A 24,894-nucleotide genomic window follows, 5' to 3' on the forward strand; every position below is an offset into this window, starting at 1 on the left:
CCCTAATTCTATATAGAATCTGCGAAATATCCAGCCACTTCATTTTCAATGACTTTTTTTTTCTACTTCATCCATTATGGCATCATCTATGGCAGTGGAGGAGGGTAAAGTAGAGGCCTCTACATCATTCATTGAAAGGTCTTTCACTGCCAGTGCTGGAGCGTTATCAACTTTTATGTGAGATGCTTCCCTTTCAACTATTGTTGCTTTGTCCATTTCCATATCCACTGCAATGGTGAGGTGTGCTTCTGGCTGCTCCTTCTTCTTCTTTCGGTATGCTTCCACAACATGATTTGGTGCTTTGCAGATTCGGAACCAATGGTCCCAAACACTGCACTTATAGTATGTCTGGTTCTGCTCACCATATGGCTTGACTTTTTTCTTTGTCTTGCTATTATCATCACCAGGTTTGACTTTGTCTGTCACCACTTTCTTTCCTCCCTTCCCTTACTTCTTATTGCGGTTCTTGCATGCTTTGAAAGAGCCATGATTGGCTTCTAAGATACTGCTCTTCCCTTGAGGCTAGGATAAGAAGTTCTTATTTATGATTTCATCATGAACTTCATGGAGTTGCAACACATCAATCAATTCAGAATACTTCTTATAATTCGATTGACGGTGATTGCATGTGGATTCTGCCGCATTTGGGTGGAAAGTGGAGAGAGTCTTCTCAATTTTCTCCTCTTTTGTGATCTCTTTGCCACAGAGACACAATAGTGTGCAAATGCGGTGCATCATGGAGTTGTACTCTCTGACATGCTTGAAGTCAAAAAAACAAAGCTGGACCCATTCTTGCTCTACTAGTAAAGTTACATCATATTGCCAAATTGGATTAATACAATTTTTCTGATATTTTCTATGCTATTATACGAATTTTACTGAATTTAAATGCATAACAGGCAATTTAAATAGTAAAAATAATAATTAACAGCATATAGATGATAATAACTGAATTAAGTACTGCATAATTGCTAAAACAGGTACAAAATTCGAATTCCAAGGGTACTTCTATGCAAAAACAGAGTGTTTGGATAATTTTCAAAACATCCAGGGCCCTAAATGCAAAATACAGGGACTATGCTCAATTACTAGGAAACCTGGGGGGCTAAATGCAAAAATTTAGATTTTTTCTTTTTTTTCTATTTCCACCGACCTTCTTCTTTTATTGGGCTGACTCGCGAACATTGGGCCTGCCCAACCCATCCGGCCCATGGCGGCTAACGGCCGTCTTTCGGGTGGTGGGCGAGTCGAGGTGGCGCGGGCGGCGTCGGTGACTGACCCCAGCGGCGACCGTCTTCGGGGCGATGGGCGAGCCGAGGTGGTCAGTGCCAGTGTGACGGCGTGGTGGTCGGGTTGCACCCCGATGTGGCCCACAACCGGTGCTAAGGGTGGCGCCTACGGGGGCCAGTGCAAGGCGACACCGGTGGTGCTCACTGCCTATGCGGGGGCGACGCTAATGTAGCTCACAGGGCTGCAGCAACGCATGGTTCAGGCGGCGACGGGAGGCGGTCAGCTTCAAGCGACGGTGGCAACGCGCTTAGGATGATGCATACGGTGGGCGGCACGACTGTGGCGCTCGTGCGGGAGCGGCGAGCGACGAGCGACGGTGGTGTTATGAGGTGGCGTCGGTGGCCAGCACAGGGCAGCACTTGAGAGGCTAGTGCCCGTGCAAGGGCAGCGCCGGTGTGGCTCGCGGAGGTTGCATTGGCGCACTGCCCGGCGACGGCCTGACCGCATGCGGGCGGCGTGGGGTGGTGGCGAGGGGGATCAACTGTGGCTGGTACAGGGCAATAGTGCACAGCGGAGTGTGAAGGCCGCTGGCTTCATGCCGGTGGTGTACCCTTTTTCTTTATTTTCTTTCCCTTCTCCGATCTGTAGCTGTGGCCTTCGAGCCACCGCATATCTCATGTAGGGGACGTCGCCAGTTTGCTGGTCAGCGGCGTGGTGGCTACTGCGGGCCCCACCGATCTCACTGTGCATACCGTTGCGATTGGGCAGTACTGTGCATACTATGGATCTATTTTGCTATTGTTCCTTGCTACGGGCTACTGTTCATGCGATACGTGCTATACGATTCACAGATCTATTTAGTTGCGAAAAACAGTAGCATCGAGAAAACATACCGGACGATCTTGTATCTTTCAATCCTTGCGAGCAAGACGATCCGATTCTCTAACTTCTCCTGGCAGAGTCTCGTGATGATAACGTGTTGAGAAACTGCTGCTACCAGGTGTAATTTAGCAATTCATCGAGAGAACGATTACAAAAGAGAGACACAATATAGGGAAAAGACTGTCTATTCTTTATTTATCTATTTACAATGGAGGGTGATGTCCCATATATGTTGTGTTAAAAACCCTTAAGAGATAGAATTAAATCTTTCAAGAGATCGAGATGGGGCCATATTTGGTTGTGAAACTCTAGGTTTCCTAATAGATATATGCTTGTGCTGAAGAGCGACTTTTTTGGGGTGTATACGTTTAATCAAAATCCTCAATAGCGCGCGCTAGTTTCTCGGCTCCTGCACCACTCCGACAGTCTAAATTGTAGCCCATAGGAGCCCACTCGAGACGGTCCACAGGAGCTACTGCTGTTTTGGTAATTTTTCTCGGTAATTTTTTCTTAAAACTTTTTGAACTAAACTTTTAAGCTAAACTTTTTGCTGTCGTTTTCCCTGTCGGAACGCACATGAATTAGCAGCGTCCTCGTGCTAGGGCGAAGCAAGCGATCCCCACGAGTTCCCTAATCTGGAGTCTGACGAGCGTTGTTTGATCCCATGTCTTGCCTTTTATAGAAAAAAATAAGTTTCCTAACATCGCAGTCCCTATCCTCACCATGGGCTGCTGCGGTATGCTTCCCCGCATGCCATCATGACAGCGTAGCGCCCCATCGCTACGGCCGCCCAACTCTCCATCACTGCGCTATGACCATCGTGGCACCCTAGGTGTACCTTTGGTGGTGGAGAAGAGGGATAATGAGACAAAGATATTGAGAAGAAGATGGGGAGGCTAACCACGCTGCTATGCCATGGACAGACAATGAGTTTCCAAAGAAAGAAGAATCGATACTCTTTTACCGTCTTCTGATGTTGTTCGGTTGTAAGGTGTAGCGAGTTGCAGCTTCAGTGAATGTTGCATAGCAATTTATATGGAGACAATGTAACAACTTTAGCGAGGGTTTAGTGGCAACTTATATAGAGTTCGTAGCGGCTACTATGATTTACATCTTGTAGCAAATTCAATGACTGTATGGTAGAAACTAATGTGGAGAGTGTTGAAGTATCTAGATCCCTATTAAGTGTTTTGGTAATTAATTATAATATTTATTTGTGAACTAACTTGTTTGATTAAGATGTAAAAAGGTTAGTCCCGGTGATGATGAATGAGCTAGATAATGCATGCGAAAGCTATTTGATGATGGTTAGTTTATAGTAAAGATATAAAGTAGGAAAATTTTCTTTTGCTAGTCATAGTGATTAGAGAAGAAAATGATCAGATTTAGTAAGAATAGATAACATACAATTAAGAGGGATCGATGTTTATTTATTTAAAATATCTATAGTTACCACTCTTCTCAAACGTGCATTTCAATTGAAGAAGACCGATCGCTTCCTCCTTCATGCTTCCTGTGTTCGTGTCACATGAGTATCCTAGCAAATACAACCACCCATCACACATGGTGTTGACCGGTCGCTGCCTGCTCGCATACGCGGTTTGCTACACCTATGAATCGTCAAGCACAAGAACACACAAGCAATCAAACCGGCACAAATCGGTGTCTCCTCTGGGAAATCAAAGTGATTTGGCCATGACTAAGAACGGATCCAAAATCAATCTTGATAATATATTGATGAGCTGCTCGAGGAGTATCTTCAGAGTACTGGAAGCGCAATGTGGAATTTGATAAGATGATGTTATCGTGCTTACAGAAGATAAGACAAGGTGTCGTTCTGAAGGAATGTATGTTGCCACCTATCTACACTAAGTCTGAGGTAAAACCCAATGTAAATAGCTCACCCATTACTCCATAACAACTTGCTCATATGGTTAATAACTCTGTTGGTTCTATATTTCTTGAATTGTAAAATAAAAAAGATCAAAATCAACCTTTATTGTATAATGCCAATGCTTCCAATTCTAATAGTGATAACAAAATCCAGTAGGAATTCACACCTTTTAATACATCAGTAACATTTATATCACCTATGCCTATGCAACAGGATGTGCCGATAGCCAAACTAATGTTGCAGGTTCGGCTAACGCTACAATGTCAATATTTGCTACACCAAATGATGTTAGATCAGAGGTTGCACAGCTTACTTTTCCATTGCTAAATAATACGTCTAATGTAGTTAGCTTAGTTTCACATGTAATTAATTTTTATGGCCGAGTAAATTAAAATTCAACAAACATGCCCGTGCCTTTATATAACGTTATAGCATACAGTGTGCCTCCTATACCACACTAAGGGTCATAAATTGCTTATGGCAAATTGCCACACAATTATTTTAATGCACCACCACCACATACTCCATATATGCAACCTATGGTGTCACATTCTTATGATACATCACAACCCCGCGCTTTGAGGTCACAACAACTTGGTAATGTGTCACCTGATCAACCTATGGCCGAACACTTTTAGGACATAAAAATATTAAGGAACAAATGATTAGTGATTTGAGATAACATTTTAGAGTAGAGTCTAAGGAGAGAGCACGAGCATAATAAAAGTTATATTCTGATTTTTATGATACAGTTTTATACCCTCGTGGATTTAGAGTTTCTGATTTTATTAAGTTTATTGGGGAAGATGGTAGAACTATATTGAAACATATTGATCAACTTCTTGTATAATGTGGTGAAGTTGGTGCTAATGACGCTTTTAAATTAAGATTATTTTCTTTATCGTTACCTAACACTGCATTACTTGGTTTATCGCTCTTGCACCAAATTTTCATGAATATTTTTATACTGATGATACTGAATTAAGATTATCATATTTGACATTGGTGAGACAAAAGTATAATGAACCTGTTGCTGATTATATTAGAAGGTTTAGAGATAAAAAAACTGATATTTAAATTTAGTGATATTTGATAAAGATATTAGTTTATTCTGATTTACTTTCACATCTTAAAGAGAGGTTAGAAGGACATAAATTCCTAGATGTTAATTAAGTTTTACAGAAAGCTCTGGTTTAACAAGGCTATGCTAAAGAATTTAGGAGTTTAATGAGAAGAATAAATTTGATTTATGATGCTAATTTAATGGAATATGATTAGTGTCATCAGATGATGAAAGTGTAGTGCGTGTAGCCAAATGAGCATGTGCTTTAAAATCTAAACCATTTGTTTGCTTAGTTTTTTAGGGATCGGTGACGTCATAAGAGTGGAAAAGGTAAATTAGGATATCTAAAACTAATCGGCTCTAAATACTTTACAAAATAAGTTTATATTAATTACTATCTAAATATGCTCTATGTTTATCTCATATGTCTACTCTATTATTAAAAAAGTTTATAACATATAGTCAAACCTATCAAACTACTTAGAAACGTAAACATGTAGAGTTAGATTATACGCATATAAATGCGAAAACTTAAAGATGATAAAAAAGAACATATTCAATATAATTTTTTTTATCTCGATAGCATAAACTCCTATCCGAAACTGCTCTCTACATCATTCCTCTCCAATCCGCTCTCTCCGCGACCCTGTGCGCCACTACCCATCGAAGCCCCGCGCCACGCCCCGCCGCTTGGGCGGGATTCTCACGAGATCCGCCGTTGCTTCGCCGGCTTGTCACCCCGCTCAGCGGCGTCACAGGATCCGTCGTCGGCCCGCCAAGCCGCTAGATTAGCCACTGCTTCACCAGCGCATCATCCCGCTCCCTCGCAGAGACGGTCTCGCTTCTCACCCTCCCGATCTCCTCGCTCCTCCCGAATCCAATCCAATCCCTGAAACGATTTCCAACCCTATCGCCCGACAAGGCCGGCGGCACTGTTCCTCTTTCGCCACTAACGATTCCAACGGCGCCCTACCCTCTTTCGCGTCGCCAGCGCCTTTGACCCCGCCTTCCTCCAATTCGCCCGTATCGCTCTCGATCTCCTTGGATCTCGAACGAAAACCAGACACGCTGTCGATCACGCTCGCGCACCCAGGGACGGTGACCGCGTAACGCCTCGTGGGTGACCTCCGCTACGCCGCCGCTGTCCACACCGCCCGCTGGTAGGGGAGCGTGGACGCCAGGAAGGATGTGACCGTGGCGCAGGCGACACGCTCTCGATGGCCAGGCGCCTCATCCCTACCTGCCGAAACCAGCAGCAGACACCATCTCAATCCAGCCTCGCCTCCTCCTGGTCTTCCCACTCGACCTGATCTTACCACAATGATCTGTTTCGATGTCTTATGCTTCGTTTTGATATGGGTCTCTGGCTCTCTGCATCAGTCGGATCAAGAGATGGGCAAGGACACTGCACTCCATGGGAAGCTAGCGGAGCTGAGCGCTAAATCTAGTCAAGGAGCCTCACCTTTGTTAAGGTAAGCAGCGCGTTCAAAGCTGTGAATTTACGGAGAAGCGTAGGTTGGATTACTCAATCGGATTGTGGTGGGTTGGGTTTGGTCGCGATCAGGAAGGAACCGCAGAAACACATCTGGGCGCAGTTCGATGTGGCCATGGCGGCGAATGCTTTGTCGAAGGGCACGGAGGGCAGCAGCTATCCACTGTCACAGCGTGCGACAGAGAGGGGCAGTCCAGGCTCATGGGGTTGGACCTGCTGAACGGGCTTAACCCCACTGTTGGTCGAGAAGACCAGGCTGCACACAACCTGAATCTTCATGGTCAAGTATATTGATGCTGCTCTCTCATTGTATTAATTCGGTTAGTTACTATTTGGCTGCCTTGCAAATTTTGGAGGAGCTCAAGATATATGTGCCAAGTTGATACGAGATTATGGAGAGAAAACTGGATTGTGCATGTGTTTCTATGATGCTTCATGGACCTTGCTCCTGACGTTTTTTTGTATTTTTTAGAAGCATTTTGATGTGTGCTCGCAGACACATTATTTGGTTGGATGATTGTTGTTACGAAAACAACATATGGTTTATACAGTTTGTAAGTTATATGCCCAATAATGCTGCTTTTCTTCGGTTTCAGATTTCATGGTAAGGCGCCTCATGGGCGCATGGAGTAATACAACCTGATGCGATACTTCGTGGAGGAGGCCGTCAGCCTCTTCGACGTCCGCGGCCTCTACAAGATGATCTTGTTTACTGCTTTGGTATAGGTGCAACGATCAAATCGATCTATGAAACCATATATAGTTGTTTTGGGCTGTGTGACATACTGAATTTAACATATTAATTAAATAGCGAAATCTAGTGCAAATTTAATATTTTTATAGTAAATTAAAGCCACATAAAATCATGAAAGTATGTGCGTGAGTATTGATATTGGTATTAGTTGGCTAAATATTCCAAAATGCTTCAATTTATACTAAAGTAATCCCTGCCTTAAGTTGATTCGTTCACGTTTGGTTTTGGTTTTGATGTATTTTTGAGTGGTGGTTTGAATTGGATATCTCTCGAATTCGAATTCATTCTTAAAGTTCTTTCCATCCCAAGTCCAAATTCAAATTCAAATCATGTTCCCAAATCTCGGAGTTTTACCTCTAACTCATAATTCAGGAATTTCCAATTGGTTTGATCCTAATCCAAAGTCAAATTCAAATTTCTCCTTTGAAATTAATTCCTAAACCTTTTCCTTTTTCTTTTTCACTCTCGGGCCGATTCTTTCCTCTCTCTGCTTTCAGTCCGCCAGCGGTCTGCTCTTCTTTCTTACCTTCTCCGCACGCGCTAAGCCCAGCAACACATCGGCCGACCCAGCCAAACGAAGCACGCGCGCCAGCAGCGTCCGCCATCCGCTCTGGACCGACCATGTGTCACGCATCCGCGCCCCGCCGCGCGCTGTCTTCTTCCTCCAGCGCGACGTCGCGCTTCGCTGGCGCAGAGCTCCCACGCCGGCGAGCCACCTACCCTCTCCCCATCTGTCGCCCTCCTCGTCCCCCCCTCTGCTCTCTCTCTTCCCCACAGCCCGATGGGGATAGCTTCGCACTACTTTCGTGCCCCCGCCCACGCGTGGCCAGCGCAGAGCGCCCACGCCGCGGGAAAAATGGTGGGCGCGGAAAAATGGTGGGCGCCGCTCCGCCACCTCACCGTCGCGCTACCCACCGACGACCGCCCGACGTCACGCACACGTTGCCCCCTCTCGTGCTCCCTCTTCCACTATAAATAGCACTGCCCTAGGCTCTTTTCCCCTCCCTTCCCCCACACTCCGTTGCCATCGTCGCGCATCCACGCTCTCACACCTCGTCGCCATCGAACTTCCAACCACGTGCTGCCAGGAAGCTTCAGGGCCCTTCTGTCATCCCTGGGTCGTCATCCATTCGCCAGGAGCTCGACGGGAGCCTGCTCGCGCCAGCAGCCGATCAGCGCCACCGTCACCTCATCGATGAATCGCTGGTCGCCATCCCACTCCTTGCCATCCTTGAGCTCGGTGAGCATCCCAAGCCCCTGACGCCTCCTCCTAGATAGCGTGTATACGCCCCCAAGCTTCCTCTCGGTCGGTTGCCATGTGTTGCCATAGGTGTGACTTCCGCCGTCGCGCTTTAGCTCGCCGCCAGTGTGTTAATACCCCATTCGTGTCGCTGGCCGTCCTACTGTGATGACTAGAAGCCGTAGGACCCTCCTTCGGAACGGATTGGCTCCTCCCAGTATACAGGAGCGCTGCCCGATCCTTGGCCACCCCGGTGCCCCCCCTTCGGCCACCGACTGGCACCGAATTCGTCGCCAAGCGCCGTCGACGTGCTCCCCACTGCGTTTACCGTTTCTCGAAGGAGCTCGACGTTGATTTCCCCTCGTGAAACCCCGTCAGAATCCCACGCCAGCGAGCTGCCCCGAAGCGTGCCGTCACGAGATTTCTCGCTGCCGGCCGCTCCTGCCCCTCCCCTCCGCCGCTCGCACTGCGCCAGCCGTCGCCGCGACACGGCCTGGCCAACTGGGCCGCGGCTCGGCCCGAGCGTCGTTGGCTTGCCAGGCCATTAATTGATTCTTTTCTAGTATAGCCGTTATTGATCGTAGTCGTAATTGCAAAAACAACCAGAGTTATGCGAGTGCTGCGCAGGAAGCATCCAGAGCGAAGAGGATCCAGACTACAACCAAGACTCTGAAGAGAACTTCGGAGAAGGAAAGTTCTATCTCCTTAATCATACTGAACCTATGATTTTCAAATAATATACATGATCAACTAAAGTTGGACTTATTATCGCATGTGCTATGTATTGCATTTTCTTTCAAACTACTTGTAGTAGTTAATTCTATCAACACTGTCATACCTTACATGTCATCATCCAGAAAATATATCACTCTAGGAATACCTGTTGTTAAATATATTAACGATGGGCGACGCCTTGATATCTAGCATGCTTAGGATGGAATACGTCTCCTCGGAGGCATCGCTTTTAAAAACACTTCTCCTCGGAGATAAGATTTACTGTTATCAATGATAACTCATATACCATGAATCCTTGATGGTTATGAATTCCATGATGGATGTTAAATCCTTGACATTGTGTGGGATATGGTGGGAGATATGTAAAAATGGGTGAAAACTATTTTGGCGAGGGCAGGTGTAGTAGTACTCTGGACGAGGATACCCTGGGGACTTGAGTCACCTTGGTAGTGTTCATTGCCAGAAGGTACCTGCTCTGGCCGGTTAAGGACCGAGTCATTGTGCCATCATGCTTAGCCACCCCCATATAACCATGTGTTCTAAATGGACAGGACTTGACTCTTCTTTCACCGGACTGGGTTGGGCATAATACTAGGAGGCCTAAGAGGCAACGTTGAGCCAAGTGTCTTCAGGTTCTGCGTGAAGGAGTTTCCGCCCCAGTTGATCATTGGGGGTCTGCCCTCTATACGAGACCTGAAGAGCTTGATGGATCACGTAGAAAAGCCCGGCAGGAAAGGTGTTTGGGGGATCTCGGTATGATTCGCTCCTCCACTTGCAACGGTTGGAAGCTGAGCATATCGCATGGGTAAAGTTGTACAACCTATGCAGAGTGTAAATCTATTCGAATAACCGTGTCCACGGTCATGGACATGCGAAAGTAGTAACCTTGATGACCAGACTCTGGGGGCGTGCGTCTTGATGAGTGAGTGTGTGGACTAGATGTCCGTGTGATGAGGTTCTTGGCTCATTCCGCCAGAAGCTGTATGATACTAGAGGTACACCGGATGTGATAATAGGGACTGCGGAGTGAGGTGTAGCCCCTCCCAGGACTGAAAAACCCCAGATAAAACTTGTTAACTAGTTTTAAACTAAGTAATATCAATAATATGTGATACAATAGAATACTTGCATAAACTGATTTACGCATAAATCTAAACCTAAAGCCTTATCCTTGAATTACCCATTTATGTATCTATCAACAACTTGAAATAGTATATGGCTTGCTGAGTGCTTTCCATGCTCACTCTTGCTGTCATTCAGATGAAGAGGCGGATCCCTCCAACGTCAGAGGCGAAGGCGCAGCTGAAGAGTAGTCACTAGAGTCGCGTTCGCACCCTAGCTGCCTGTGATTTGGGTTCTGTTTCCCACTGTGCTTTTTGTTGGCCATTCGGCCAGGTTTGTAATATATTTCACTATGGTTTGTAACATTTTGTACTCTGTAACTTTAATACTTATGTTCGAGTTTGGCTGTGATATTACAACTGTTATACTGTGCGTATCAGCTACTTGATCCAGGTACTGATATAGGAGGCATAGGAGATTCCGAAAAAAGAGGTCTTACAGGCTGCTTGGTTGCATGTATCGGTAACTATATATACTCATATGCTGCTCGCTGATGATTTTGTCCTTTTTCTTGGTGATTTAGGATGAATTGACCTCTATCTGGGGTAATGTTGTTGAGGTAGGTCTATATCGACCACGCCATATGCTTGATCTAAGTGCAGAGTTGCTTTGTCTTGCTTGTACTGGGAGGGGGCCGTCTAACCTATTGTCATCTGTTATGATTTCTTCTCTCTGAGAGCAACATGGATGTTTTGTTTTTCTCTTCCTTTTTCTATATCATTTTCCAAAAACCTGCTTTGATAGTTAGCTATGAAACTCATTTGTTTCCATTTTCTTGGTGCCTCCTCCAGGTTCTGTCTGCAGATGTTGTGCATGAGTGCATGATGCGCTCGGTTATCGATCGTTTAGTAGCATTTTTCGTGTAATATGGTCGGTAATCGGTGTTAATAGGTCTGCAGTTCGTTGTGTAGTCGATTATGAAGATGTAGTAATTGATTCGCTCGTTTATCGACCCTATTGCGTCGGTTACCTTGTATAGACGAATGTTGTTAATATTCGTCCAAGTTAATCGACCATTTACTAGTTTTACGTGCAAATATTGATAATATTTGTTCAATTTAACATGTATGGAGATAATTATTAGTAGGTTAACCATTGAGTTTTCTTCTTCCAACAGAGACATCGCAAACTAATTGATGGTGGATAGATATGTGGTGTAGCAGCACGGTGACAATTTGGTCCTAGGGTTTAGGTGCAATTACTGCAATAAGGATAAGAAAGGCGGTGGTGCCATAAGGTTGAAATAACATTTGGCAGGGTGCGGATCAAATATTATACATTATGATAGGGTGCCTCTAGATATGCGTGATTATTTCAGACATGAGCTGGATATGGCAAGAGATAAGAGGAAGGAAACGGCTGAGGAGAGGGTTCGGAGGTAAAAGTCAGCAAGAGTTCAGTTAGATTTGACAAGCGACAATAAGAACACGGAAGAGGAACATGTGCAACGTGTCATGGCTCAGTCGAGGGACGAGGAAGAGTTCATAAGGAGGGCAAGTGAGTCCTACGAGCATGGAGATGGTAGTGGTAGTGACAGAGCGGGCTCTGTGTTAAGGAGGATACTTAGGAGAGTATATTCAATAAGGGAGCCATCACCAAGTGTCAGAGATTACCAAGTGAGCCACCACCAAGTGCCACATTTGTTACTAGTTTTTCCTGATTTATTGATGATTTTTTGTGTTTTTTTAGATTTTTCTACAAAATCATTGATAACACGTTCAAACCGCTCGATAATTGTTCAAAATCGATCGATTATCGATCCAAATCGGTCGGTAAATTGAAGTTCGGTTATCACGTAAACTGCTCAGTTTATCGTAAAAACCACTCGGTAACCGGTTCAATTCGATCGGTTATTAAGAGTTCAATCTGACAAATTTTTATCTAAATTTTAAATTTTAGCAAATAAATTTTATCCAAATTTCATTCAAATTTTAAACGGTCAATTTTTCAATTACCGTAGCTCGGTAACCGGCTGCCGGTCGAGAACTTGTGGTTCGATAGGCCGCACGTCGCATCTGTGAAGCATCGCGTGCTATCGTCACGGTGCTTACTGTGCTCATCTCGGGGACACACAATACCGGCTAGTACTATGCATTACTGTGCTCGTCATCTCCAGCGCTGCACGTCATCAATTGAAGAACACCATTGCTGCCTGCTTCTTGTGTTCGTGTCACATCAAGTATCCTAGCAACTACAACCACGCGTCACACACAGGGTGCTGACGATCGCTGCCTGCTCGCATACGCGGTTTACTGCACCTGTGAATCATCAAGTACAAGAACACAGAAGCAATCAGACGATAAGAAGAAAAAAAGAGGGATCACTAGCGAAAGTGTTGCGCAGAGAATTATGCCAACACTTTGTAAATCTAGAAACAAAAATTCAGAACCCTTGTTACAAACACATTTACTCTCTCTCTCACTCAAAAGAGTGGACGCGCCGCGCGACGAGCTGGCGGAGGCGATGGCGCGGCTCGGCTTCGGCGAGCGGGAGGACGCCGCCTCGGTGGCGCGGTTCCGGGAGGAGGACGTGGCCGCCGCTGTTGTAGATCACTTCGTCCCGCCGTTTCTTGGGCACTGCGGCATGGACCCGTACGCGTACGCGCCGGCGCCGCAGCCGCCGGTGGGCACGGTGCGGGAGATCGGTCCGGCGGCGCCGCTGCGCTCGCCGCTGGCGGTGGTGCCGCCCCGCGACCGCGGCATCCTCGACGCGCGGTGCTTCGCGGAAGGTCCCCCCTGCCGTGGCCACGTTCTTGGGCCCCGGATCAACGAGCAAGGTGTGCGCATGCCCCCCGCCGTGCGAGCGGCGTTCTCCCTGGCGACCACGCGTACATGGCGCCTCCGCCACCACCACAGTCGTTTTTGCATGGTGGCGCGGCGGCCGTCAACCCTCTGGTGGTGGACCCCGATTTGTTTCTTCCTAGGCGCGAGCAAAGCGTGCTCCTCGCGCTGTCCCATGCAACCCCCGAGACGATCGTCTCGTAAGCCTGCGACCTCATGCAGAGCAGACATGGGCAGCGGTTGTTCCGCCTGGTCCTCAGGCACTGCGACCACGCGCTTCGCGAAAGGGTTGTCTTTAGGATCACGCGAGACAAGAAGAGTTTCTGGAGGATTTGTGCCCAGATGCATGCACATCATCGAAAATCTTGTTATTTCTTTCTTTCTTGCAGGCAGGATCTAATGAAGCTTACATGTCTTTTCAGATCAGATGAAGTGGTTTTCATGATCAAGTCTTGCGAAACCCGAGGATCAATGCTGCTTCTTAGAGATGCCATGGTGCCATGGATGGCGCATCTGATGCAAGCCCTCTTGTCGGATTCGACTAGACTCAGGGTGGTGCATGCCTTCATCCTGAGCTCTCCTCCGGACATTTCTCAGGTACTTGTCACTGTGATGTTTTCACTAGTAGCATCTTTGTGTGATCTAATCTTCGCTAAAGAAAAAATACATTACTGAAGCCAGCATTACCAATCAGTAAACCCATTCTTGGTGCATTTACTGGCATAAGAATATGTAGAACTCAAATTAGTTTTTGTAATTTTGTTTGAAAATCAGTTGATTGTTGCCTTCCACATGTAAGTAAGCCGATTCCCTTTCAGCCCCAAATTTGGGCTATTTTTCATGTTTGATATATGCCTCCCAGCATGAGAGGCAGTGTTGTTCTGATTCATTAAAGTTATGGGCCTAGACTAGTAACGACATTGTGAACTTGTTTTTCAATCTGCTCATTTTGTACTCGTTTATGGTTTTTTCACCTAAAATTCTTGTACTTCTTAAATCCAGTTCATTCATTGACTATATGATTAATATTTTCCGTCCAACGTATATGTATAGGCGCCATGTTGAAATTAGTGCATTACACTGGCACCAATTTAGAAGCCTAGACACTCATTCAGATACCAAAAACTTAAATGTATTTGGTAATTTTAATATATATTTTTCCTAGTCGGACCTTCGTGACAGTAGCTTATATATATAATCCCTACATTTATGGGTAGTCCTTTACCCCTTTTTTTAAATATTCGGCATTTATTTGCATGCGATTCAACATTTTGCTCCTGTTGTTGACGAGCCTTGAATATTTCCATTATTTATGCTTTGACACTTCTTTCGTATTGACAGTTCATTTTTGAAGCTGTTGCTAAGAACTATATAAGACTCGGATGTCAACCAAATGTGTTGAGCCTTCTGCAGAATTGCCTAGAGCGTGTCAACAGGAAGGAAAGGGATAATATCTTATATGATCCTCCATCTGGCTCAAAATTCTTGCGGGTACGCATGTGAATAGTAGTGTTCTATTCTACACAAACATTACTATGAACCTTATGTTCTTTTCAAATAGATGTCATTGCCAATTGCTCTATTTTTTCTTATTTTTTGTTGGTACCATCTTCGTATCATGCATTCCTCGTAGATAAGCATTGTTCTCTATTTTTCACTATATCCCCCAAAATTTTTAGTTTAAATAGAGTTAACTGAATTTCAAGGTGCTATTTATAAAGTTTATTTGAATAGTAGTTTAAGTTAGTGAATATTCTTGAGGGGATCAATTTTGTTAGAGCCATTAATGTGTGCTAAGCATATTTTCATAAGAAATAATAAGATGATTACAATGGACATACCAATTAGAATGACTAAAGTGCTTTGTGTTGCTTCATGGCTATTATGTTGTTTCTAATAGTTCAAATGCTTCATTACTTGTGCTACCACCTTAAATAAGTTTGTGACATAAATACTTCCTATCTTTTATTTTGCTTCCATTCTCTCACAGAAACTGGATTGTTCAAGATGTTTTGAAAAAGGGAGATCCCTCCCACTTTGCAATTATCGCTTCCTGCCTGAGAAATAATTATTTGATACTCTCAAGACAAAAGTGTAGCAGTAATGTGGTGGAATGGTGTTCAAGGGTATTTGATGAAGGGCAGCGACTGGTCATTGTAAATGAATTGATTTGCTATCCTCACTTCAGAGATTTGGTGACAGATGAGTTTGCTAATTTTGTTCTCTCTACTGCTCTTGAGAACTGCAATGTACTTAACCTCACTCACTTGTTCTCTTCAGTCTTCACAATATATGTTTCAATTACATAACACATGATGTGTTTCTCTCATGTCCAGTTTCCTCTTCGGAATATGTTGGCAAATACCATCCTTTCCCAGAATGTTAATCAGCGAAATCAACATTGTACGAAGATCTTTAGCATACTAGCCAAATCTGGATATATACAGTGAGAAGTTTTGATGTAAATACTCTGACAGCTTATATATTGCTATATATTGAACCAATTACACTGAATTGATATTCAAACATTTGGGCAGGTACTCGAGGCTGGACTTCAGCAGTAGCCGAGGTTGAGCTTTGCGCAGAAAACTTTCTACTAATGTGGAGTCTTAGTTGTACTTGGTTTGAAGTAGATATCAGAACCTGACATTCCTGTTGTTAGAATCGTTCTAGATGTGTGTGGATTGTGACGTGTTATCTCGAGGTTAAATTGTGATGTCAAGTCTTTTTGTGCCAATGTCGTTAGATATCTTTAGGTGATGTTTGTTACTTCTGTATTTTGTTGTCGGTTGCTAAAGTGTAAACTTCGTTCTATCTTTGGTTAGTAGAAATATACTGTATGTTGTAAGTTATGATTGTTAAGTTTTTTTTTTTGAAGATAATGGTGTGTCGCCCAGGTCTCAGTGAGCTTGGTAATCCTGTTTAATTCATTCTTTTACTCGTTATTACCGACCCTCTTTGCATATCAAATAAAACATACTAAATTTTGTAATCGGTTGGTTTACTTTTAGAATAATAAGGCCTTACCTTATAGTTAAAATAAATACTCTATGTCCAAATTTGCAATAGAATGAAATAATACCTCAACTAGTATGATCTAGCCTTACCTTATAACAAGATCTTTTTTAACTGAAGGAAGCTTTATTCTTAGAATGAGGTCTAGGATGACTCATGAACTTTTAACTGTGCCCTTGACGCTTCGACATGTGTTGATATTTGCTGCAAACACCTGGTAATTAAGCGTGACATGGGCAGTCTAGTATGATACTCCTATATCGAGAGCTTGTCACTCTCTATTTCCAACCAAACATGTCCAATATTTTTTTTTTACTGTTAAGGACTTTTGTTAAGAGAGCTCAAGTCACCAACCAAACACTCAAATATATATTATGACTGGCTGGCCCAGACATCAAAGCCCATCTAGGCCAGTCTTACGCAGCCCAGCCCAGCCCATATTAAAGTTCGAGCCGACGTATTCCACAGTTCAAGTCATCCCGTTCCCATCCAAAGCAAATCGAGAGCCCAAACGCGAATCGTCACTCTTCCCCTCCTCTCCTGCTCGCTAACGTCACCGACGCTCGCCGCCGACCCATGGAGCCCGCGGAGACGTCGCGCGGCACCAAGCGCCCGCTCGCCGCCGGCGATGACGACGACGCCGGCCGGTAATCCAACCGGACCTCCCTCTTGCGCGCATCCCTCGCCCTTCCCCCCTTCCCTTCTTATCGAGTCCTCTGGTTAGGGTTTTGGTCTCTCCGCCCCAGCAAAGCTCATGGTGATTTTGTGTCGCTTGCCGCGCTCGCAGGGAGCGGAAGCCGCGGTACCCCAAGGGGAAGAAGGCCAAGTACCGGGACCCCGGTGTGGAGGGAGGCGTTGCCGCCGCCGCCGTGGACATCGACAGCATGTTGAACCCGGAGCTCGCGGCGGAGCGGCGCGCGCGGCAGCGCCACAGCCACCAGAGGGACGACGTGCAGAGCGGCGCTGCCGACATCAAGGGCTTCGAAGTCCGCTACGACGTACGCCCTGTGCTTGTCCTCCGCTTGCATTTTTTCTTTGTGTTCGTCGTTGGCAGCGTACGAGTGCTGGTTTTAATTATTTTGATGTTCAACAGGATGGTGTTAACTTTGTTGATGATGGTATTCGGATAGAACCTTTTAACCTGGAGCGGGAGAGGGAAGAAGGTTATTTCGATGAGAATGGGAATTTCGTGGAGTACGCAAGAGGCAATGAGATTAAGGTGCTGCTGATTTTGTGTTTAGCGCAGTAAATGTTATACTAGGAAGTTACAATTGGCGACACAAGCACCTGTGTTTTGTAGGATGCCTGGTTGGATAGTGTGGAAGTTGACCCAAAGTATGCTGCAAATGTTCCGAACAAAGTCAAAGAAAAAGTAGAGGAGTTTGAAGATCTTTCATCTGATGATATTGGAAGGATAAAAAGGCAGATAGCAAACATGCTTGAACCGGGTGAAACAGTGTGTTCTCTGTGCATCACTTGCATATTTTACACAGCCCTTTTTATTGTCATTTAGAATTCTGCAAGTTATAGCATTGAGTGTTTGCATCGACTTTTACTGACTTAAATAGACAATATTTTGATGCCACTGATTTATTATACTTAGCCAGTGAATGATACTTAATTTACACTGTATATACTTGTATCTCCAAATATCTAAAGTGATATCACTGGATGAACCAAAATCTATCATGGCGTGAAGGAATGATGTGAAGAATGCCTTCTATAATAATTTTCATGTCTCTATATGTTTGTGAAATCTTCTCTATAAAAATTTCCAGATAATACAAGCTTTGAAAAGGTTGAAGAATACATCCACAGATAAACGTGGAAAGATGACTGAGGGGGCTAAGCGAATATTTGATGAGTTGACAGAAGCTGCCATGAAGCTAATGGAGAACGGCGAATACAGTATGCAACTATGCATTTCTTTGTTGTTTAAATTCTTATTTTGTTAGTTTTCTTTGCCCTTCCAATTGGTCATTTCAGTCTCAATGTGACTTGCACTCTTATTCCCTACTCTGTACGTTTTGGTGTAGATGTTTATTCAGATGATCGCGAGACGTTCGAACGTGAGGCTGGTTAGTTTTTTTCACTAACTTGTTCAAAACTCCTTTCCATTATCTTACTGCAGTTTGAATTCTTCTCCATTTGTATTCTTGTCATGCTGAACTGATTGAATGCAAATGCACGACTGATTCTCTCGATTCCTTGACATTATTTGAGTATGCCTTGACATTATTTGAGTAAAACATGCAAAATACATAGGTTCTGCATTATTGAGGTTATCTCTGATTTTCTTCCAATGGAAACAGGCCCACTGTGTTGCTGTGGTTATCGTGTGATATGCGTTGCTATCGCTCGATTGAGTAAAAGCCTGTACTTTTCATGTTGTGTATCCCTGAAGTTAGCACCACTATGCATAACTTGATCTAGATTTAACTTTGGTAGTCAACCTGACCTGATAAGCCTGTATTTTTGCTTTTGCAGCGGGGTATGAACGTCTGGCGTGCGCTCGACTTGGTTTGCCAGAAGTTGAAGAAGATATCTATGCTGACACTGCAGAAGATAACCAGACAACCTCGTCCTTACTTGAAATGGGCACTGGTCCTTCAGCTGCCAATACATCTACTACCACTGCTGCATTTAATGATGATGACAATAACTTTGACATGTTTGGTGATGATGACAATGAGGATGTCAATCGTAGTTCTGATGCCAATAGTGTAGATTCAGGTTTGAATCCTGGGCCAGTCCCTCAAGATGCTTCAGGAACCTCAGGTGCAGACAGTAAGTATTCATCTCTGGCTGATTTCGGTTTGTGGAAATCTATGAACATCTTCCCCCTCCTTTTTCTCAGAACTGTTATTTTTTTTGTATTGTCAAATCTTTCTTTTTATCCCCGTTCTTGCAGAAGCTAACAATGGAAGTGTGGACTCGGATTATATCTATGATCCATCTTCAGGGTAGGTTATAGTTGTTACTTTATGATGTTTTCTTCAATTGTTACATTCTCTTTGAATATGATAAAACAACTTGGCTGACTGTTGTGATGTTTAGATTCATTACCCTGCATGTATTGATCATATTTCATTTCCTTTTTCATGCAGTTACTACTATAGCAGTAGCACAGGCTATTATTATGATCCAAACTCAGGATGCTATTGCTCTGCATCTACAGGAACCTGGTAATTTTTATCCCATTCATCATTCATTCACATGCAATAGCAGTTATTAGTTTTTTTCATGGCTTCACATCCCAATTATTTTCTTATGAATGCAACAGTGGCTGGCTGCATGTGTTATGGTTTCCTTTTGTTTAGTACTTCACTTTTTTTCAGAACGGGGCATCCCCGAATTTCATTACCAACGACCAACGAAATTACAGATTGTTCAAACAAACAAACCGAAACAATTACTGACAAACAAGGCAAACACTAAGATAAGGTGTCCAAGCTCGCAGGCGCAGCATCGAGGGCTGCTTACAGACAAAAGCCAGCAGATATACCGCCATAACGTTTCACCGACAACCTACCCTTAAAGTACCTAATGGAACACAGATCGATCACAACCCATGGGAAGCATTTATAGGCATCAAGGTCCCAGAAAAGGCAACAAACGGCGATAGAGACTCCTCTTGCGATCTTCAGCCCATCAGGGCAAATCCTTCTAGTTGATGTCGACAATTGCTCTTGCTTGCGCAAATTGATCAATCTGTACCCTTGCGATCCTAGCAGCATCTTCGTTCTGCTTCTTAGGGTGGAGGATGAGTGTTGTCTCCTGCAGTGTCTTCACCTCGGCCACTAGAATGTCCTTGTGTTGCTCATCCAGGAGACTTGCCCAATATTGCAGGAAGGAACAGGTACAACAAACAATCTCGGTAGGAGATCGGACCTATTTTTCGTTAAAAACAACTTTATTCCTCATTGTCCACACAACCCAAATAATTGCGGCTAAGCCTATCATGTAATAAATTTCCCCACTGGGGAGGAAGTATTTGGCCCAAAGGAAATACCGCTGAGTGTTTTTTGGCCGGCAATTAGCCCCAATTACCAACCCAACTAAACTCCATATATATTTAGCCATGGTGCAAGTAAAGAATAAGTGGATAATGCTCTCAGGTTCACAGCAAAACTTGCACTTGGGGTCTCCTTTCCACTTCCTCCTGACAAGATTATCCTTGGTAAGTATAACATTTTGTTGTAAGAGCCATATGAAAATTCTGATCTTCAAAGGGATTTTGGCTTTCCAAGATGGCATCATGGTGCAAACTACCCTGTGTTTTACAAAGTGATTGTACATTGAATTCACAGAATATTTTCCAGAGTTCCCCCATAGCCAAATAGGTTGGCCTTTCTCAAGAAATAAAACACAAGTCATTATGTCATCTCTCAATCTTCTCTATTGTATTTGGAGGTCTCTCAATCTTTTGCACGAAAAATTTCATTGTTTTGAGGCAGCATAAGCAGCACTCATGTTTTGGTCATTACAAATCTCAAAGAGATCCTTAAATTTTTCATTGAAAGAAACCTCACAACACAAAGCATCCCTCCAGAAGTCAGTCTTGGTGTCATTCCCAATTCTTATTTTTCTGCCAGCCAAATAGATGTTTTTACCATTAGAAGGTCATTCCACACATGGGAACATTTTGGGTTAGATTTAATCTGGGCAACACAACTCCCTTTGATGTATTTTTTCTCAACAATCTGTTGCCAAATACCTTCTTCATTCTCAAGTTTCCACCACCATTTGCACAACAAACTGACATTTAGTTTTCTAAGGTTCTGTATCTCTAGACACTTTTTTTTGGGGTACACACTTATCCCATTTGACTAGATGGTACCCTTTTTCTAGTTTTACCCCCCATGCCAAAAGAATTTCTTCCTAGTTTTGTTCATTTTTGCATGAATAGTTTTAGGAAGTAAATACATGGATATGTGATAAATGGGCACACTGCTCAGACTTGAGTTAACCAAAGTGGTTCTACCCCATAAGGTAAGAGAACTGCTTTGCCATCCATCCAGTCTTTTAATCAATTTCTCATCCAAAGGTGACCAATGCTTCACAAGAAGCCTACTACTAGACACAGGAACCCCAAGGTATTTAATAGGCCAATCCCCAGTGGCACAATTAAACATTTCAGCATAAAAATGCTTCTTCCCTTCCTCTTGGTCTATCATGAGCACTTCACTTTTTTGAAAGTTAATTTTGAGGCCAGACATGGCTTCATCATAGTTATAAAGGAGCGGTTTCAGATTGATTGTGATTTCTTCACCGTCTTTCATGAGCATAATAGTGTCATCTGCATATTGTAGAATGACGACTCCGTTTTCGATGTAATCCTATATCAGACCTTTAATGAGTTGATTATGCTTGGCCATAGCTATCATCTTAGCAAGGGTATCGATAGCAATGTTGAAAAGAAATGGGGACAAAGGGTCCGCTTGCCTGACACCCTTCTTGCTTTGAAAATAGGGCCCAACCTTTCCATTTACTTTCACACTGAGGGTGCCTCGAGTTACCACTGCTTTCATCCAACAGCATCATTTCTCATTAAACCCCCTTTGTTCAAGGCACTTGAAAAGGAAGTCCAGCTGATCTTATCGTAGGCCTTTCCAAAATCAACTTTCAATACCAGACCATTCTTATTTTTTATTTTAGTATCATGCAGGATTTCATGGAGGCACATTATCCTCTCCATAATGTTTCTATCTTTTATGAAAGCATTTTGACATCGATCTATCAGCCTATGCATGTATTTTTCGAGTCTCAAGGTCAGCACCTTAGTAAAGATCTTATAGCTGACATTTAAGAGGCATATAGGCCTGTATTGTTGAATTTTGTTGGCCTCTTTCAGCTTGGGTAGAAGAGTAATAGTCCCATAATTCAACCTACAAATGTCTAGATTATGGTTATAGAAGTCATGGAACATTGTCAGGACATCCCATTCAATAATGTCCCAGCAATGTTGAAAGAACTGTAGAGGAGCAAGGTTATGTACTAATGTTTTAGGAAGAAGCTAAAATGTGTCATTTTCAGTTATATGCAGGGAAGAAATATGTTATTTTATGCTTTCAGAGCAGTTGCTTATTGTAATATTGTTAGTTTGCAACAGAACATGATGATAACTTTGATGATAGCCAAGATAATAATAGGTCAATGCCAGGTCACTTCAGGACCAGTAATTAGCTAATCCAACTGCTGTTGATTGTCAACCTGTCTAGAAACAAATAGACAGTCATTGCATTCTTACTTAGGAAGATACAGACCCTTGTGTTCCAATCGCCCAGAAGGCAAGAATTTGTTTTTCTTTTTTCCAAAAATGTTGGAATCGTAAATTGACATGTATTCTTGCACAATAATTCAACTGTAATCCTTGTAAGTAGCTTGATATCCATGTCATTTAGTGAATTTATGTCTCCATTAGCTTATGCTAAGCTCATTACATGTGTCCACTTTACCATTCTGATCAATGTATACTTCAGGCAGGGGCGGAGGGTCATGGAGGCCAAACTGGGCCTTGCCCCCCCCCCCCCCCCCCTCTTCCAATTTGCTAATCATGTATTGAACCAGTGGATAGATTGGAGAGAAAAAAAAAAGATTTGACTGATTGCTCAATGCAATGAGAGGAGAGGCTAGAAGTTCAGGATCGGACAAAACTAAGTCTTACAACAATTCATTAGTCTTTATTAGTTTTTTCCTATTCCATTTAGCTTTCATTTTTCTCTTCCAAATTAAGCATAGGACTAGCTTCTAATTCTTCTGCTAGTGGTTAATCCTCAGTACTTCCACTTGCTGGCATTGGTCGTTGGTATCAAGGAAGCAAGATCCCATATAAATGCATAGTTTCCTTTTGCTTTCTCTTGTTGCACGGCAACTCTTTTATTTTGTTTAACCATTCCCCCTGATGTCAGCCTTTCTTTTTTCAAAGTAGGCAAAAAGCTTCTTGAGTTTTTTGTTGCGATGTGAGCATGCTGCACCACTGACCTCAGGGCCTGTCTGTAAGGGGATTGCCCCAGGAATTTTTAGTATTTAGCTCAAACTTGAACCAAATTGTTGGGATCTGGATCCTAGCGACCCTTTCCAAACAAGCCATTTTGGTTAATTGTAGGCAGTTTGCTTGTGAAGCTTCTAAACATCATTACCGCCAAGTTACCAACATCCCATTATGCATGAGCATCTCAGTTAGATATTATTTGATGTGTGGTTATGCAACGATATAGTTAATCAGACAAGCATTTGACCCCAGAAAGATTTTTAAGACATTTATGTTAGATGATCAATGGCAAAACAAATTCATCAGTTAGTAGATTTTGTGCTACCCTGTATTCTTTAGACATCACATGCAAATTGTATTGTTCCCTTTTAACTGACTGAAGATGTAGGATGTGCTGATTTTGCATTCTTTATGCAAGAAATCCTTATTTTAGTTCTTTTCGTACGATAAACAATACTACCAATAGGCTAGTTCCTGTGCTGATGTCTGCTATGTATGCAGGTACATGTACGACGAACAAACTGGAACATACAATGAAATACAGGATGAACAAGCTGGCACGCAGAAAGAACTGGGAGACGCCATCAAGGAGTAGCCGAGTCATAACTGTTCGCTCTCATTTACCGGAGCGAGGTAGTTCACACCCCCAGTTACCTTCAAGGCGAGAGGTAGCTTCAGCTTTGGACTGCAACTCATGGAACAAAGAGAGAGGTCATACTGTAGGATGTAAGATAAGGTGACCCACCCACAGTTGCATTGTTTACCGCTTGTGACAGCGGCTTGTTTTACATTTACTCTTGTTTTTTTGTTGTTGTAAAAATCCGTGGCACGAAGGAATACATAGCAACATCGACCATTGATTTACCTTGGATATCTCTGTCAGAATGATTTCGGTTGTGTTGAAGATTATCCTGAAGCAGGTAGAGTGCTAGACTGAACCGGACACTAACTCGTGATCGAATAGAGTCAAGACCGGCACGGTGGCAGCAGGCTGAGAAGAGTCAAAACTTGGAAACGCGTAGGGGTGATTGAAGAGCTAACGTTGGTAAATATCCACTAAGTCCTGCGTGTCTAAATAAAAAAAAAGATTAGCTACAGCCTTTTCTTAAATGACAAATTTTGCTGTAGGACATCGTGTTTTCACAGCATTATAAAGTGTGCCTATTTACTAAGGGAAAAATGCAAAATCCCCTAAAAGTCACTTGAATTTTGACTTTCCTCCTGAAAGTTGTTTTGTTTAAAAAAAAACTCTCTAAAAATTTAACTTTGTTGAAAAAAAATCCTCAAAAATTAAAAAAATCACAAAAAAAATCCTTCTGTGATTTTAAAAAAAAAATAATATTCTTTGCATCATATTTCATGGAGCGGAAGTTTAGAAAAAAAAAATATGCAGCTCATTTATTAACTCATGTTATTTTAACTTTGTCATGTCTACCATTATTTTTTCTACACAAATAATTGTTTAAATAAACTAATAAAAGTGGTTTCACTAATTTTGGGGTGTTATGGATTAGTTATGAATTAATATATCTGCAACACATTTACTCAATTCTACATGTTACAATAACTATTTCAAGATTTAATGTATTTTTAGAAGATAGAGGATCATGTAAGAAAACTAAAAAATTGGTTTCATGATATTTTGATTAGTAAATAATTAACTATGCATTTAACTCGAAGTAATAAATGAGCT

At 43.1% G+C, this 24,894-nt stretch overlaps 1 protein-coding gene, 1 long non-coding RNA gene and 1 pseudogene across 3 annotated transcripts; all 3 read left to right on the top strand.

Moving 5' to 3' along the window:
• Positions 1–5,704: 5,704 nt before the first annotated feature.
• Positions 5,705–7,262, top strand: LOC133897634 (uncharacterized). The gene is made up of 3 exons (XR_009905946.1): positions 5,705–6,541; positions 6,634–6,846; positions 7,158–7,262. It is a non-coding gene; the product is annotated as an uncharacterized LOC133897634 (long non-coding RNA).
• A 5,613-nt stretch (positions 7,263–12,875) lies between these two features.
• Positions 12,876–15,766, top strand: LOC133896932 (putative pumilio homolog 8, chloroplastic; annotated as a pseudogene).
• A 923-nt stretch (positions 15,767–16,689) lies between these two features.
• Positions 16,690–24,072, top strand: LOC133897234 (uncharacterized). 2 transcript variants are annotated; one of them, XM_062337880.1, is made up of 10 exons: positions 16,691–16,854; positions 16,995–17,205; positions 17,301–17,426; positions 17,508–17,663; positions 17,986–18,115; positions 18,244–18,285; positions 18,695–18,994; positions 19,119–19,170; positions 19,315–19,392; positions 23,703–24,072. In XM_062337880.1, exons 1-10 carry the CDS (start codon positions 16,784–16,786, stop codon positions 23,794–23,796), a joined length of 1,260 nt encoding a protein of 419 aa, XP_062193864.1. In that variant the 5' UTR covers positions 16,691–16,783; the 3' UTR covers positions 23,797–24,072. The 2 variants fall into 2 exon arrangements, with proteins under 2 accessions (XP_062193865.1, XP_062193864.1); XM_062337881.1 differs by lacking the exon at positions 17,508–17,663 and having other exon boundaries at positions 16,690–16,854.
• Positions 24,073–24,894: the final 822 nt, after the last annotated feature.

This window comes from Phragmites australis, chromosome 17, assembly GCF_958298935.1.
Source record: "Phragmites australis chromosome 17, lpPhrAust1.1, whole genome shotgun sequence".
Classification (NCBI taxonomy): domain Eukaryota; kingdom Viridiplantae; phylum Streptophyta; class Magnoliopsida; order Poales; family Poaceae; genus Phragmites; species Phragmites australis.

What these genes read in the sequence shown, in the direction of transcription:
- LOC133897234 (XM_062337880.1), top strand. Translation starts at nt 16,784, where the DNA reads ATGGAGCCCGCGGAGACGTCGCGCGGCACCAAGCGCCCGCTCGCCGCC. An exon ending in CAAGAGGCAATGAGATTAAG is followed by an intron (nt 17,427 to 17,507) that starts GTGCTGCTGATT and finishes TGTGTTTTGTAG; the next exon opens with GATGCCTGGTTGGATAGTGT. An exon ending in AGGAACCTCAGGTGCAGACA is followed by an intron (nt 18,995 to 19,118) that starts GTAAGTATTCAT and finishes CCGTTCTTGCAG; the next exon opens with AAGCTAACAATGGAAGTGTG.